The sequence below is a fragment of the Astatotilapia calliptera genome, chromosome 15, assembly GCF_900246225.1.
Source record: "Astatotilapia calliptera chromosome 15, fAstCal1.2, whole genome shotgun sequence".
In the NCBI taxonomy this organism is placed as follows: domain Eukaryota; kingdom Metazoa; phylum Chordata; class Actinopteri; order Cichliformes; family Cichlidae; genus Astatotilapia; species Astatotilapia calliptera.
In genome coordinates, this window is record NC_039316.1 from 21,852,080 (window position 1) to 21,869,608 (window position 17,529).

Consider the following 17,529-nt stretch of genomic DNA (forward strand, 5'->3'; position numbering starts at 1 on the left):
TCCCGAGGGCATCCTCCTATTGGCTGGAAAGTTCTTTTGGCACCTACTTCAGAGAGAAGAATGCTTTCTCGTGCTGTGCCCTCTAAACAATGTGCTTTTAGGTGGTTTATTCTTAAGTCTTTGAAATGAGTGAGAGGAAAGTGTCTCCAACTTGAAATGATATGACAGCTAAAGACGCTGCACTACCAGACGAGGTCGGGTCATGTATGTCCCATGTAAGCTACACTGCACCGCAGCCAAACGTTGTAACATTGCTCTAAGCCAGGGCTGTCCAACTCCAGGCCTCGAGGGCCGGTGTCCCGCAGGTTTTAGACGTGTCAGCTGATTTAAATGGCTAAATGACCTCAACTGGTCTTGAGGTTCTCCAGATTCCTGGTAATGAACTCATCATGTGATTCAGGGTGAGATCTAACACCGGCCCTCGAGACCTGGAGTTGCCCACCCCTGCTCTGGGTGCTAGCTACAGCTGCTATTAGAGTAAAAAGGGTCCTTCAACCTTTGTATTTTGAGCAACTCTTGAGGCAAACTGCGCTTTTTAACGGCTCTTTTTAAAACAAACCTCTGTCGTTTGGTGCTGAGCACAGATTACACTGGCCTGCTTTGTTGCCAGATACTAATCTACAACTGTCCATCTCCTTTCACAAAGAGGGAAAACACCCAAATTATGTACCTTTAATGGTTCCTTTAAAAATAAATGGTCAGAGGGGCAGCCGTGTATATTTGTAAGACAAAGGAGCGTCACCAGATCAAGCCCTTTATAGCTGAAAATGTTTGACATGTGGATGTAAACAGGTTCAACTGCACTGCTCTCCCAGTCCAATTTAAACTTTTGCAGATGCAATCTGTTTGTTCTGTTGTCTGCTGCTTGTGTGTTATATTAATAGCCTCGTGTGCAGCATTTTCATTGTGACGTTTAGATATTGTGCAAGCTGTGACCTTCTTTAAAGTAACTGCAATCACAGCTTCCCACAGTGATGAGCGATTACTCAACGTGGAGCTATTGCGCCATTTTCAGCTGCGTATATTATATATATAATATATATTATATATATATATTAATAGCACTTTATATAGCCTCTGTAGAAATTATCCACATATCTCACTTATCTTAACTGCACTACTGTATAGATTCTGTAAAGTTATTTATTTCATATTCTGTATAGTTTTTCATATTTATATCCTGTTCATATCCTGTACATACTTATAGTTATAGAATATTCACAACATACTTCATACCGTGTACATTATAACATACCATAATAGACCCATTTCTGTAATATACTCACATATCTATACTATTGCTAATATATATTGTAATATATCTATATCACTAAAGCACTTCTGGATGGATGCAAACTGCATTTCGTTGCCCTGTACCTGTGCATGTGCAATGACAATAAAGTTGAATTCTATTCTAATCTATTCTAATATTCATCCTTCACTGGGCCTTGGTGTCTGTCTGAAACTTTAGCTCATCTACCTTCAACATCGCCGCCCCTTTTATTTTCTAAAGCTCTGACACACACAAACCTGACATCAAACATCAAGAATGAAATATTTGCTTTTTTTGCTGTTTTGCTTTTATTCATTTTCATTGAGCAAAGTAAATCCTCACACAGCACGAATGATGCGTCCATCATCAGGACTTCTTGCAGGACTGATCCTGCCCAAATATAATTACAGATTAGGGCTGCTCGATATAACGATATATATCTGATGACGATATAAAAATGTTCATCGTTTCATTTTACGCTATCGTTTGTTTCATGGTGTCGCAGAATAAACCGTTTACAGCAATATTTGTTCATGGTTTTGATGTCACAGTAGTGGCTATATTCATTTCTTAAAGTTATCTCTTATATTTAATATAACCACACTACGGACGGACAAGTGCCTGTTTTTATGCGTCTCATTAGCAACAACGATGGTAACCTCCTCAGTGACCTCCTGACCCAGTATGAACCTTCCAGATCCCTCAGGTCATCTGGATCCGGTCTTTTATCAGTTCCCAGAGTCAGAACCAGACACGGAGAAGCTGCATTCAGCTTTTATGCTCCTTATATCTGGAACAAACTCCCAGAAAGCCTCAGATCAGCTGAAACACTCAGTTTATTTAAATCCAGGTTGAAGACTCACTTGTTCTCAGCTGCATTTGAATAAAGCACCAAATCCACACTTTAAGCTTAAATTTCAAAACTTACATTTAACTACTGATTTTATCTACTGTTCTGATTTTATCTGTTCTGATTTTATCTACTGTTTTGATTTTATCTACTGTTTTGTTTGAATCAATTTTAAATCCTGCTTTTTATTTGTTTGTGTTTCTAATGTCTCTGTGAAGCACTTTGAATCACCTTCTTGTTGAATTGTGCTATACAAATAAACTTGCCTTGCCTAAAACCATCGCGTGTCCTCTTGTTTATTTTCCATATAAACCTTTCACAATAAAGCTCAAGATCCTGTTGAGACTTTTCAAAATAAATGTGTCGTTTCATGCATCGTTAAAACACTCGACTCCAGGTAAAGGACGCGCAGCTGGAAACACTTCACGCAAGTCGAGATTCACAGAATTTACAGAAAAAGTTACATTTTTGTGATTTATATCGTTATCAGACGATAGACGTCTGATATCGAGACCTGAGATTTTGGTCATATTGCACAGCCCTACTACAGACGCACACATATTGATTTCGTAATGTGCCAAAACACCTTTCCTCTCACCTGTGGACATAGTGTAGCTGATGAACCGAGTCGATGGCCAGCACCATCTCAGCCAGGTAGAACTTGGCCATCTCCTCCGGCAGCCGGTCCTCAAACTTGCTGAGCAGAGTCAGCAGGTCACCGCCCACATAGTAGTCCATCACCAGGTACTACAGAGACAGACGCCAACGTGTCAGACAGCAGAAACTGTGCAGCACTGCTTAGAGGCAAACTAATAAAGAGCAGCCTTTTTTGGAACAACAAGAACAAAGCTGCAAGAAATGAATCTACAGTCGTCCATCTCTTCTTTCACAAAGAGGGAAAACACCTAAATGATGTCACTTTTACAGGTCCATTTAAAAATAACTGGTCAGAGCGGCAGTCGTGTATATTTTTAAGACTTGGGGAGTGTTCGGGATAAAACATTTGCTTTGAGAATGTGGGAAATGGAATGACAGTTGTGGCATTTGAACTCAGGGTCGTGGAGAGAAGTCAGGTTAATCTTATTAAGGGACGTTACCTCATCTAACACAGACATATACAGACGTACCAGATTATTGTCATCCTGGAAGGCGTAGTGCAGGGTGGTGATCCACTGGCAGTCCCCATTCACCAACACATCCCGCTCCTCCCGGAAACATGCCGTCTGGCAAGAGATGCAACAAACCATGAATGTCACACGTAGGGCTGGGCCATATTATACCGTTCACGGTAATACCGGTATAATGTTAGGCAACGATAGGAAAATGAAATATCGCGATAGAATGGGAGTAAAACGTCAGTGATGTGGAACTGGTTTGGTGTTTGTCCGTCAGATACACAACAAAGCACATTTTTTTGCAGAACATGCAAGCGGCCGTTGTTATTGTCATATTTGTCGGACTAAGATGCTCTTAAATCTGGGAGTAATCTGGGTCCTAAACTCCGTATGCTTCAGGTCAAACGAACACTGCAGCATCACTGAGAGTTAAAAACTGTCTAAATTCTTTCATCTTTAATAAAACGATCAGCATTGCTGCTTTACCAGGTGTAACTATAAAGTTTAACTTCCAGGCATCCATGAAAACAAAAGTTATTACATTTAACGGAGTTAGAAGTTAGCAGGAAGCTAGTGGAAGTTAGCTCGCTAGTTACCTAAGCATGATATAGCATGTTCTGACTGAGAGATTTCTGCAAAAAATCAAACGTACAGCTCTGCTATCACTTCCAACATAAATGAAGACAGAAAACTAAACAGCAGTGACGTTTGTAGGGTTACTGAAGTTGGGCTAGCTGCTATATAATGATGTGCTACGTGATCGCTAGCGACACAGCTATGTTAGCATAACATAAACAGTGAAGCTGGAGGACGAACACTAACACTTTTCCACTTATAAAAGTTAACGTTAAGGTTCTTCATGGTTAGAGACAAATGCAATCGCATGGCAGGATGCTGTAAACGGACCAAACTTCAGTCAGGAGAACAACTGAGCTAATCCATCCACAATACGAGGTTAGTCATTAATATACTGCAACAACATGGGAATAGAGCAGCTGCCAGAGAATTCAACATTAATGAATCAATGGTACAGAAGTGGAGGAAGCAAGAAGAATGAGTTTAATAAAGTTTGATTTATCTGACTGCTTTGTTTCACTTAATGTGCCTTATAATCCCGTGCACCTTATGGTCCGAAAAATACGTACTGCACACTGCAGTTTAATGTTGCAAAGCACCTCTTTTTAACTTCAGTGGATATTATACATGGTTATGCTCAGGATATGTCAGCCCATTTCTACTGGAAATGCCTTTTGGTTAAACTTTCAGCAAGGAATTTGCATTTGCACTGTTACATTTTTATTAAGCTTTAATGTACATAAAAACCAGCTTCTTGTTTAAGTGAAAATAAATGGAAGGTTGTCTTTTTGCACTAGTAATGTTGTGGAGTTGTATTTTGTCTCGCATCAATTATATCGTCAGTTATATCGTTATCGCAAATTTTCAAATATATATCGTGATAAATATTTTTGGCCATATCGCCCTGCTCTAGTCACACGTACTGGAAACTACGTGAGGTCAAAGGTCCCAATCTTCTATACAAGTGTGTGCTTAAAGCTGAGAGCATGTTAGCAACTCGCCTTTGGCCTCTCGATCATTCTTACAGGGCTGGTGTAAAATCTCCCCGAGCTGCTGCTAAACACATGAAATCAGCCCCTTTCGTTTGCTTCAGGGAACGCTGGCAGTGTTGGACTCGAGTAGCTGAATAAAGCCCAAATTTAAAATTTAAGAAAAATATGATAAGACTGCTCGCCTCCACTTAGCTCACTGAACACTGGAATGTAGGGTTACAAAAAGTAGGCGTCACTACTGTACGATGCAGGTGGAGGAGGCTCCATCAGGCATCAGGTTGTCTGGACATAAATCCATCTGATGACATGTGGAGGTTCAGTTATTTAGGAAATAACCTGATTTCTTAAGCCTAATCCATCCTGCCCACCTACAATATCAGCAGCCAAATCTGCACAAATGCTTTGGTTTCTTATAAAAAGCTCCACACATCTACAGAAATAAAAACATTTTCATGTTTTACACACACCCGACCTCTCCGTGATCTTTCAATCTCAGCAGTCTGACTAAAACAGAAACCGAAACTGTTCCGGCCGCCTTCAAAGTTAAAAACCTGAAATAAAATCAGGCTCGTGTTCACGACGACAGCATGCTCGTCATGCATGTCTGTGTGTGGCTTTATGTCCTCTCCTACATCCAGGCGTTTGTGCGCACACACGTTTGGTTTGTGACGTTTGAGGCATGTAGACTGAAGACCCAGGGGACCGACAAGAATGCGAGACTGTCGGGAGAGGTCGATGAGAAAAACATGCAACAAGCAGCTCTGCAAGAACCTGCAAGTGAAGGCCTGTTCTGTGCTCAGACAGGCACTTTGTTTTTTAAATGAGTGATCAATATTTATTAATATTGTGTGTATATAAACTTTGCAGTAACCAAAGATACTCACCTCTGCTCGCTTCAGCATCTCCCACTTGTTGAGAATCTTCATTGCAAAAACTTTGTCAGTGTTTTTCACTTTTACCACTGCAACCTGCAAAAAGACAAAAGAAAGCCGTTATGAGAGTGAATTTAATACTTGGTGTGACGGCGAGGCTGACGACGAATTACAAAGATCCATCCAGTTATTATCTGAGCCTCAAGGCAACAAGAAAAGAGCAGGCTGTGGATGCACAAGGATCCTTTAAGTGATCATACTAACACAGATGCACAAAACAACAATCACACAGATGTGAATAAACAGTTCAGACGTTAAGGAAAAATGTAATCTAATTACTTTAAATGATCTAGATCAGAGTCCGTGAGTATGGAGACTGAGGTCAAAGAAAAAAGAGGAAGCACAGGAAGGGATAATCATGCAACACTGGATTAAAACGAAAATAGATCCAATATGGGCCAGGAAGGGAAAATAAAGCATTGAAGGTGCGGCAGAAGAACCAGCAGCGTGGGGGGAGGGCGCAGGAAGTGACCGCAGACATTACGGTCACTTCCTTCTCGGAGACACCGTGTGGACCACAGACTTGCACAGCTGGACGCTTGAATTTTTCTATGATCAAAAAATGAAAAAAATTGTCTCATCAGCTGTTAAGTGCACTGATGTGATACTGCATCATGCAGAGCCGGGTTAACAACTGTAAAGTAAATAAATCTCAGCTTCGCAGCTTCTCACAGGCCAACTTTCCCGAGTGATGATTGCGACACACTGCTCTGACAAACTTGCCCCGGCCTTTACGTTTTGCCAAAAAAGGAGCTGCGCAGGCAGCTGTGCTGCGAGCTCACAGCCAAAACACATGTTCATGCAAATTTATGTCCCTGCTAATTTCTCTCCTCCTTTGTCTCCTACTTTACTGGCCCACAAAAGGAAAAAAGAAAATTTGCTTTGGCCTCGTTGACCAAATTCAAAACTAAAAACTGAGTCCACACTGAAATAAGCCTAAATGTAGAAAAAGCACAAGGACGTTATAAAAGCAGAAGAAATACAGGCCGAGACAAAGATGCAGAAAAACAGTGAAACAAACAAAGTCAGTCTGTGCAGCAGAGGGGTCTGCAGTCTATTAAATTAATGCTACTAATGCAATACAATGACAACATTCCTGCAGTGTTTGGATTTCCCCGAGTGAGCCCTCACCAGAGGAGGGGACTGCAGGAGGACAGGGCGAGCGCACTTTTCTGGCAACGTCTAGCTGTTTTTGTCCTTTCCTCCATCTCTGCTTCCTGTTCTCTTCTCCATCGTGTCCTCCCTGCCCTGCGTTTATGACTCCACTCCCCCCGTTAGTTTATCAGTAAGGACCCGACCAGAGGGGCTAACTGCATTACTCCACAGAGTAAATTACTAGTGAAACTTTGGCGAAATAACAACCGAGGTTGTGTTTACAAGCATGCGGGCTGCTGACTGGTGACTCAGTGTGACAAGCAGTTCAGAAATGTATAGCACTGACTGGCAGCCAGCAAGGAAGACATGGCGTTTAGAGTGAACGAGCTCTTCCACCCTCATCTCAGGCACTAACTACACCAGACGGAGCAGCTCTTGGCCCTTTGTGCTAAAGACGACGCACCCCAGTCCCTAATGGGAGCATCCTCACAGGCAACAGGCCAGTACAAACTGGTCCATTCATCAGGCAAACTCCACGGCGTCACGTATCTGCGCCATCTCTCTCTGCTGCTGACAACGGGAGGATGAAATCAAAACATCCTGCGTGTTCTCCAGACCGACTCTCTGCTAACTTTACTCTGCTTCCTGTGTCTGCTACCACATCTCCTTACCACTCTGTGCTTAACATAAAAAAAGATGGCTCAAAATCATAACCAGTTATATCTGACCTGGAGCGTAGTCGTGATTATGAGCCATCATTTTTACAGCTGCTTACGGCACACACACAAAAAAGTAGATCCAGTGTAATCCATCGTTGATATTAGTTATTAGCATTACTAACAGGTGTCGATTAGCCTCGTTCACAGGAGTCACCACAGCGTTTAGCTCCACAGGTTTAACAGGCAGGAGGGGGCGTGTCCACCACAACTGACCAGGTGAGCTTTTATTCATGAGGGAAATGTGGAGAACACGACGCCGTGCTGAGGCCTGAAATGGGTTTATTGACATCAGGGATGTTAACGGTTAGCCAGCGAGGTGTTTGAACGTTGGGGCCCCAACTGGAAATACTAGTCAGTTAAACTAATCAGTCGTATATTATTAACGCACAATGACAGTTACGTTTTGGGTCACCCCGCTTTTCTGAGAAAATGCAAAGAATAATGCTTAATGCATTCAACCTGCAAGGCACACAGAGGGTAGCAGTATGACCGAGCCAAGCTGGCACTGTGTGTGTGTTTGAGAAGGCGGCACGCTTAAAAGAAGGCAGCATTTTAAATAGATTTTTATTTGTGAATGAGTCTAAAGACGGCTCCTAAAGACATGCAACAACTGTATGGACAGATTCCACTATTTTCCCTGCTTCCTCTGAAGGACATTCAGTTTTCCACAACCCGGTTCATCTGGTCACTACGCTCGTGATCATAGGAACAGATTGACCGGCTAATCAACAGCACTGCTTTTATACTCTTCAGCACAACAGACCATTTCACCAGTCAGTATATATCACTAATGATGTGACCTGATCACCCTCACTAACCTCTGGTGCACACCCAGTCATTTTGTTCTTGAAGCCTGAAACTGCTCAGCTCAGAAAAGAGAAACAAGGTCACTAGCAGACGTGCGAGCGGGGAAGAGTTAACGAGTTTTGCAGCTCCCTTTATCGTCACAGCTACTCTTGACCCGGGGCAGTGGAAATAGAAGCCAGCTTCAAATGAAAGGCTTGTTTCCTTCTCCAGTTGACACAAATAAAGCACCTGGTCACAGTTTGATGAAATAAGGTATATTTTTATGAGCCGATTAAATAGTAGAGCCACGGGACAATCACGATGTCTCCCGAGCTAATTTTATTTTTCTGCCACGCTACACCCGTAAAAACACCTGTGGTTTAGTGAAAAGGCCGCTGGAGAGTTACCACGAGGTAGCTCCGTTCAGGAGTCAGGCAACATCACCGAAGCCCGAAACACAGACGCACTGCGTCACGTGACTGCACATACCAGCACTCCTACCAGCAGCTCGCCCGCATCTGATGCTGGTGCTGCCAGGAGCGTCCACGTCCACACCGACTGACATTTCTCTCTCGTTCCGTGTATCAGAGCGTCTTCAAAGGAATTCCCCAGCTTGTTTCAACAGATTTTGGATAACAATGCCAGATATGAATTGTCTGCAAGCTTGGAGCAGGGCTTACGACGATCATATCAAAGCTTCTCGTAGAAAAAGAAAGTCTGAGCATTGTCAGCTTCCATGCGAGCTTTCGTTATCCAACAGTCATCTGTCCCTTCAACATTCCCCAGCTTTGACATCATTACCTGAAACCAGTGACAAATGCATTTCAGCTTCCCTGCGGGCACACATAAAAGAAATAAATAAACCCTCAGTGGATGGCTCCTCTGAGCTCGACTTCATTCTGTTTACAGGTTCAGTGTGAGCGAAGCTTCAACAAGCTCAGCTCGTGCTGCAAGTAGAGTCATGCTCATGTGGCGGACCAATGCGACGCGCTGCTGTTGGAATGCAGCAGAAAGAATTCAAGGTTGAAACGCCACAACACTCAGCTCGCACAACACGGGTATTAAGGGTTCAAGAGAAATATTGTCCGTTAATCACGTCATCTCTGCCTCAGGGAGGACATTTCACACAATGATCATGTGACCAATTAGAGCCCATTACAGGTAAAGGGACAGAATCCATCTGCAGGTCTGTGCCTGCTGCAAAGGTTTGAGTGTGACATTAAAATAAGGTGTTACCTCTCCAAAGGCTCCTCGTCCAATCACTTTAAGGATCTCAAAGTCTTCCTTGTGCAGGCGCATCTGCTTCACTTTGGATGTGAAGGGTTTGGCTGGAGAGAAAGAAGACAGCGGTCAAGTCAGAAATTTAAAAAACAAAACAAAAAACACACCAGAAGAGTTTCTATGGATAACATTCTGGTGCAAGCTTTTCAATTTTGCTCTGTACAGATGTCAACCTCCAAGTAAACGGCATTCGAAGCAGCAAATAAACAGCTGGCCATTCATAACACCGTAACATAATCTAAAAATGTGGATGATGGAGACTGTCAGCATTTTATAGCCACGTTTCATGGTCATTGTGCAGTAAAGAAAACGATACACAAAGAAGAAAACCAAGATAAGGACACGATATAAACGCTGTACGAGTGACAAGTAACAGCAATCAGCAGCACCAACGTGTCACTTTAGCATTTCTAACAAACGTGGCTGGACAGGTGTGTGACATCATGGCAAAACACCGATCGACCTCAAAGGTCTGACGTCACACCGCGTCATCACGGCGTCATCGCCGAGGTGCTCGATGCAGGCAGGAAAGTGCTGCAGGAGCCCAGAGCTCCACGTCCCTTCACCACATTGAGGACACTGGATGAAGAACTCCCGAGACCTCCACCCAATCGAATCTGCATCTAGGCGAAGCTCAGAGTCCGTGATCACAATCTGAGCGGCCAGTCTGGTTTTCCATTTCTGAATGACATCACTAATCACCTTTGGCGCTCAAAGCTGGAAGCTCTAAAGACTTGAGCCTGAAATGACCCACGCTGGTGGAAACATTTGTGTTCGTTATGTCATAACAAGAAGCAGCCACTACATTCCCACGTATAAGGCCCCGTGTTCCTCTAAATGGACTTTAAAGTGTTTGTGACCACCTGGTCTTTACAGCAGATGACAGCGGATCCAGATAGGCTGAACGATGAAGCTGGCTATTGTTAGGTTTCTGGTTGGGGGAGCTGCGAGGGATCTGTGAGGGCTGCTGACGTCCTCTCACAAAGCTAGACAGATTCCATCTAAGGCTCACAAAGTCAGCGTTTCCCTCATTTGTGGAAGGCTATTCAACCACTTCCTGGTTTACATGATCTCAGCATGCCAAGGATAACCTGGACGAGCTGAAAGTTCACCAAGGTCAGGATATTAGTTTCAGTGACGGCTTTCTGAAAAAGTTGATAGATATATGATTGCAATCAGAATTATTTATGCCTATTTCTCAACAGGGCTTCAGCAGTCTTATTAGCCACATTTAGCGAGGCTAGCATACATCCAAGTAGGCATTCGAACACGAGCGCACGTTTGATGTTTACGTACAGTCGCACTCTTGGTTAACAAAAGACCAAATCTCCATCTGATGTACAACGGGCTTGTGTCGGAGGAAGAGAGACTAATCATCAAGCTAAACTTGTCTGGTTGCTGTAACTTTACAGAACCTCCAGTGTTGGAAGAAAAGAGGACTTTCTCCCACTGAGAGACGGGGAAATGCCTGCCGATATAAAACAAACAGGTCACTCATAGCTCTGTTTTCCTCACACTCCTCCCGACTCCGCCGACAGCTGGCCTGCTGTGACCGCAGGGCAGAGAGAAAGCGAGGGCCGGAGTAGTCTTGGCACACATTTCCACAAACCTAAAACACACAAGCAACCCGGCAGTGACACTGCGTGAGGCTGGGAAATACATGTTTAATCATATCATTAATTTTCCTGCAGCGTAAGTCGACCAGAAGCACTGAGCTGAAATGTAGTGGTTGACCAACCGTGATATATTTGGAGTCAGGAACCAGCTTTCAGAAAGCAGCCAGGGAAATGCGACAAGTCTGCAGAAACGATGACAAACAAGGCTGCGACACAGCCGAATAGTTCTTTCTCACAAAGCGCTCTTGTGCGTACTTGCTTCGCTTTTTCATGCGTTATCTAACCTCCTGACAGAGCCAGCTCCAACACAAATAAAGAGCCAAGAACTCGATACGCGGCTAGAAACAACATATCCAAGCAACAGCTACGTCTGCGTATCCCACATGTGTGCAGCTACACGGTGTCCAAAGGTGCCACACTGAAAGAAAGAGCCTGGACATCACTGTGTTTGTGTGCTCGCAGCAGGCAGGCGGTGGCATCCCACTTCCTCAGGAGATGCTCCGGCAAACCACACGACCAACTGACTGAAGTCACATGTCCCCAGAAAAAACAAAATAAAAACATACGTAGGTTCGAAAACCAGTTTCAGCCAGTTTATTTTACCATTAATTTTGACCATCACCATACTGGCAGGTTCTCGTGTTTGAGGGTCAAATCAGTGGAAAACAAGAACTGGAACAAGCATCTCCACTCTGGAGACCAGCTCGACCTAAAGTGACTTCTTGAGAACAAACTAAATAGAAATGAATAAAGAAACAATAGAAACTTTTGTATGTTCTAATTATTTTCTAACTAACGTCTGAGCTCCATGAGTATGTACACACAGAGCAGCAGCAGTCACTGGTATGTGAGAACATCCAAACCAAGGTTGAGGCAGTTCACGTGAACGGTGATTGAAATGAGCTCATACGATATGATTCATTTAAGATATGATGTCCAGCTATGTGACATTTTTAATCTTGCCCTGTACGAGTGTCACGCACCAATCAGTGACTGTTTTATTCGCCACCACTCTATAGTCGCCATCACTTGGCTCCGGGCTGATGGGAATCGTGCTGTTTGCAGCAAACTGTGGTTTCAGCTGCCAAACACCATTTTACCCTCTAACCTGATGTGGCACGTTTGCCACGGTTACGATAACATCTTGCTATGAAATCTAATATAAATTCATTTTAATTCCTGTATCAAAGGTAAACAGCCTGAGCAGCAAACAATTAGACAGGCGATTAAATCCATTTGACACGACGTTTTTCTCTTTACTGGGAAAACACAGCGGAAGGATCCAGAACTGCTTTTACACTGTAAAGACAAAAAACCTTCATATTCAGTTTGTCGTGCATAAACTGTTTATAACTGGATCCTAACATAAATGTTGATGGTTGAATCAGCTGTCCACGCGCCCAGCAAACTCTCTGAGACCACACAACTGAAACTCACCTCCATAAAAGCTCAAATCCAGATGCGTTTGTGAAATTTTCCTGAGGACATCAGGGGGATTTGACAGCAGTGTCCCAGCTCACTACGGAAAACTCAGCCTTTCAAAGCTTCCTGTATGCTATACGTTTCCTGATCAACTCCAAAAGTTGAATCAGATTTTGGGCCGAGCCAGCTCTCTAATAAAGTTGTTCATGGCACAAAAATCAAACCAATCACATAATCTCTGAAAATAATAGCGATGTGTTCTGAAATTCTTCACGCCAGTTTCCATAGATGCAGTTATGGTTCAACACAGTGGACACAGAGGGCGTCGTGTAATGAAACCTGATGTCAGACACCACGTGTAGCTTACGTTACTCTGCCATACTGACCGGACTAACTGCTAGGATGACCACACCATCCCTCGCAGCCCACACGTCACCCGCCTTGCTTCCTCACCACTTCTACCTTCTCCAAGTTGACCCGACGAGGTAGAGTCGGAGGCCTATTTGGACTGTATTACATATAATACAGCAAAAAAGCCAAAGTCAATTCTGGCTGCACTCTACAAATAAAAGCTAACATGGCGGCCGGCCGTAGAGTAAGGGGGAGAGAGTCACGCCAGCCGAGAAGGAGAAAACACTGATTAGTAGCTGCACGCTGACTCAGGAGCTCCACTGAAGCAGCCACATGAGATACGGCTTTCATCTGTGAGCCAGGAGCCCACAGGCACCGTCCACAACAAAGCAAAACTGCAAACACGGACACAAACATGTGCACGCAGACACACAGGGCTAATTCCTCACATCTACATCTGACACATAATTGCTGACTCCGTCTTGCTTTGGCCTCGGCAGAAACTTTACAGTCAAACATATTACACGAATCGCTTCTCTGAACAGGAATCAAACAGGATAAAAACCACTTGAAAAGCAGATGGTTTATTAGTGAAAGGCCCAGATATGACTCTGTTACACTTGGCTATAATTTACACACCCGTCATAAGTTTGAGTGTTTTGGAAATAAATGACAAATAAGGACCATTTTAGTGACCCCCCCAAATCTTCTGTTTATAGGGGGGCGGTCTCTCTCTCTGACTGCACTCACTCATTTACACGGGGATCAGTTTGTCCATAGATCCATAAAAGTCATGCACATGCTTAAACAAAAACACATACCATAAAGTATGATCACACAACTCAAGCCACTAGCAAAGTAGACACATTAAAACATAGCAACCGTTGCTATGACGAGGTGTGGTAGGGATCCATTGCAACACTGCAAAGGTAACCGTCCGAGCCTCCAAGCCTCAGCATGACTGCAGCAATGTGTAGCTTTTTAAAATAAAGACACGTCAGTGCCATGAAATTGTCCTGCAGGAAGACAGTGAGGCGCAGGCAAACAAGTACAATGAAAGAAAAATATGCACACTACAGTGCAAACACACACACGATTTAGTAGAAGGCCTTAGGATGCAGCGAAACTGGAAAAACACGAGTGACGCCACCTAATCCACACAGCCAGACCGGTTTAGCCCAAAATGCTGAGTGCTTATCGAGCCCATCTTGTTCCAAAACCACAAGTCAGTGCTGGTTTGTGTGAAAATCACTGTTTAAAAAGGTCGACTGTTCACGTAGCAGCTGTCCCCCAAAAAACGCTGGACTGAGAAGACAGACGACAGCATAGACCTCCAGGCTGTGTTGGAGAGAAACGTAACTCTGGGTGTACCTGGATGCCTCTGATAGAAAATAAGCCAACCTGTGAATAAAATAATGCAAATATTTCCACTAAAGTCATATTCCTGGTTTGTTTTTGGCCTTTCCACACACTGCGGCTCAGAGCTACATACACTGGGACAAAGATTTAGACGGCGCTCATACATTACGCAGGCAGCTTCTCTACAAATGTTGTAATCCACACAAACTGAGTCTCGACTTTTTAAAGACTTCAACTGTAAAAGCATGTAAAGATTACACTGGCGACAGTCACAAAATACATTTTATATCAATAAAGTTGGATAAGATCAAACTCAGATAAGGGAAAGAGAAAAGAAGACATGCAGGACAAAATGTAAGGACACGCTGCAGGGCTTCATAAACACGTGCAAGGTCCAAAGAGGAGTGCATCACAGGAAGTCTCCCAGCAGCTTACACCAGGACAACTAAGTGATGGTTCAGGATTACCTGATCCGGCTCCAACTATAAACTTTATCAAAAGGAATGTTTTTAAAAGCACGGAGGACGTCAAACTGGGAGCTGGTTCCACAGGAGAGGGCTGATAGCTGGGAACTCGGTCTTCCAGTCTACTGTTGGAAACTCAGAACCACAACTGAGCCTCCAGTGCTCGGTTAGGATAGTGTGACACTATGATTTCTTAAGAATATGATGGAGCCTCATTATTCAAGGCGAAGAATTTGAAACCCGGGTCTGGAAAACCAAATTCACAGGAAAGAGCACGTTAGGCAACTGTAGGATAAAAAACGTGAATAAAGACAGAAAGGAGAATGAAAACAACATTAAGTTCAGCTTGTGAGAGTAAGTGAGGCTGGCAGCACTGGGGAATAAAAACAGTGTGTGGGTAGAGAGCCAGAAAAGGCATCCCAGTCACAGGCAGCGGCTGAGCCAGTTACAGCAAGTGTCCAAACCTTGCACCCGCGACGTGCTCCAATCCCATCCCCGACCCCGGAGTGGGATTGGAGGGACATCTGGAAGCCATAATAAGTGATGTAATGACACAAAAATGCTGCTTGCAAGAGAGACAGGGGAGACAAATGAAGAGAGGCCTTTCAGTATCTGACGTGAAGAAGGAGAGCGGCATGGACAGAGACGAGCAGAAGGCTTTTCCTCCTATCTGACCAAAGTGCTGGAGAGACAAACCAACCATAACCAGTCTTCATGGACTGGAAACAAATAAGGGTAATACGAACAGGTCTGAATACTGCTGGTTATGGTTTATTTTTATCCTTATTATTAACATTTCAGAAAAGATATATTATTTAATCCCTTGATGAATATCCAAGTTTGCTCAATTAACAGTCTGTAATTTGTAATGGCAGTCAATCTGTCAGCCACTTACAGATCCCTGATCTCAGCTGGCTGTGTGTTTAAAGCACTTTCTTCTATTCCAAGGCGTGATCATTTGGACATGGAAGAACTAAAATGACCATCAGTAGTCCTCGGTCTGGAGGTCCGTGCTGGCTGGATGATCATGAGAAAGGTGGTTCAGCCCAAAAGTAGACGGGAGGAGCTTGTTAATGATCAGATTTGTGAACATCCAAAAGATTTAGCAAAGAGTTGGGATCAAATCAAATCAAGCATCAACGCGACCAGCTCCGGTGGTTCTTCCTGCACGTCAACAAAGCAGAGGCCAAAGGAACAGCACGTTAATGGAGTCATGGAGTGGCCTACCTGCCCTGCAGACCCAAACCTACAGAGAAACCTGTGCACAGAGCTGAAGCTTCTCATTGTTGAGCAGCAGTGAAGGATTGAGAGGGCTTCTGTAAAAATACAAAACCCCAAACCTGGTGACCAACTAGCAGAAACGTGTGACCGCTGTGCAGCCACAATGGTTTCTTTAACATTAATAGTAGGTCACACACTCCTACTCGGGATGAAGACAGGATCCTCTTAGAGCCAACATGGCTCCCTCTGTGCCTCTAACATGAGCGGGATCACTGCCTGCAGGGATAAGGATCTAAACACGGTCCTGGCTATTTTTCATACAGGTCACCTAATATACCAGCTTGCAGTTATACACGGTCACTGGTTTTTCTAAATTATTGCAGATGGCATGAATACGACATCTTAGTGATGTCAGCAGAAACCCACCTCCCGTATCATCTTCCTGCTTCTGCTACTTTATCCTTGGAATGAGGTCATAAAGCCGTCATTCCCAAACAAGGTGTAATCAGCTTCTCTGTTTAAAAGTTTCCAGCTAACAACATGAAGAATGAGATATCCATCCTCTATTTTTAGGAAAATGCTGCCATTATAATCCGTTCCACACCCATCATGCCCTATTTTATATAAATAAATACAAAGCTTTGGTCTCCTACAAATAACAGCTGCCTGATTACAAAAGTACTTCCCAGTTAAATGAAGGCTGAATAAATACTATTAAGTCAGGGCTATATAAATAGTACAGCAAGGTCATCAAAGGAAAAATGAAAGCTGTGTGATTCTAATAAGCTGGTCCTTAAAAGGGAAAAGGACTCGGTGCCAGAGGCACTTCAAAAACCAACTCTTAGCAGTTTAACTGCAAGTAGCTTAAAAACATCCAGTAAATTACACAAATTACAGATGGAAACAGAACCAGGCCCCTTTCAGTCACAACCAGAGGCCCCCCAACAGATGTGCTGCCAGGCACAACCTGCCCAAAGGTTTGTGCGTCCATGCAAAGACCTCACAGGTGATGTCATGGGGCACTGAAAGAAGCCAAGAAAACAGATTTCGTGACGTATGATGCACGTTAGCTGCCACAGATGTGGGCCTACGCCACTAAGTCAATCACAAGGATCGGAAATTTAAAAAGGAGAACTAGGGGTCGCTTCCATAACACATTAACAAGCCTTTAAGCATTAAACTGTATTTAATACTAGTGTGCACACCGGCGACACCAGCATTCCCAGTGGTGTCTGCCTGCACAACCCTCCCCACTCTACCACCACCAACCTCAAATTCCACTCCATGTCGTTTTCCCTTCCCTAACATCCCGACCAGTTTCTTTTCCTTCCCATGCCTTCATCTCTACCAACATATAAGCCCCTTCTCCCTTTCCCTCCCTCTCTCTCTCATTCCTGGTCTTTTCCTGCTCCGTCACACTAATAAGAGGGCAGGAATGGTCAAAGGCCTTAAACTAAACAATCTGTGCCCCACAGCA

At 43.8% G+C, this 17,529-nt stretch overlaps 1 protein-coding gene across 9 annotated transcripts in view; it reads right to left on the minus strand.

The window, feature by feature from the left end:
• The window catches only part of cdc42bpab (CDC42 binding protein kinase alpha (DMPK-like) b), a 70,682-nt gene that overhangs the window by 28,870 nt on the left and 24,283 nt on the right, over positions 1 to 17,529 (minus strand). For all 9 annotated transcript variants that reach the window (XM_026142325.1, XM_026142324.1, XM_026142329.1 and 6 more), the window contains 4 exons: positions 9,575 to 9,666; positions 5,691 to 5,774; positions 3,251 to 3,346; positions 2,722 to 2,870 (listed from right to left, as the gene is read on the minus strand). In XM_026142325.1, coding sequence (XP_025998110.1) covers positions 2,722 to 2,870; positions 3,251 to 3,346; positions 5,691 to 5,774; positions 9,575 to 9,666 — 421 coding nt within the window. The remainder of the gene's footprint in view (positions 1 to 2,721; positions 2,871 to 3,250; positions 3,347 to 5,690; positions 5,775 to 9,574; positions 9,667 to 17,529) is intronic.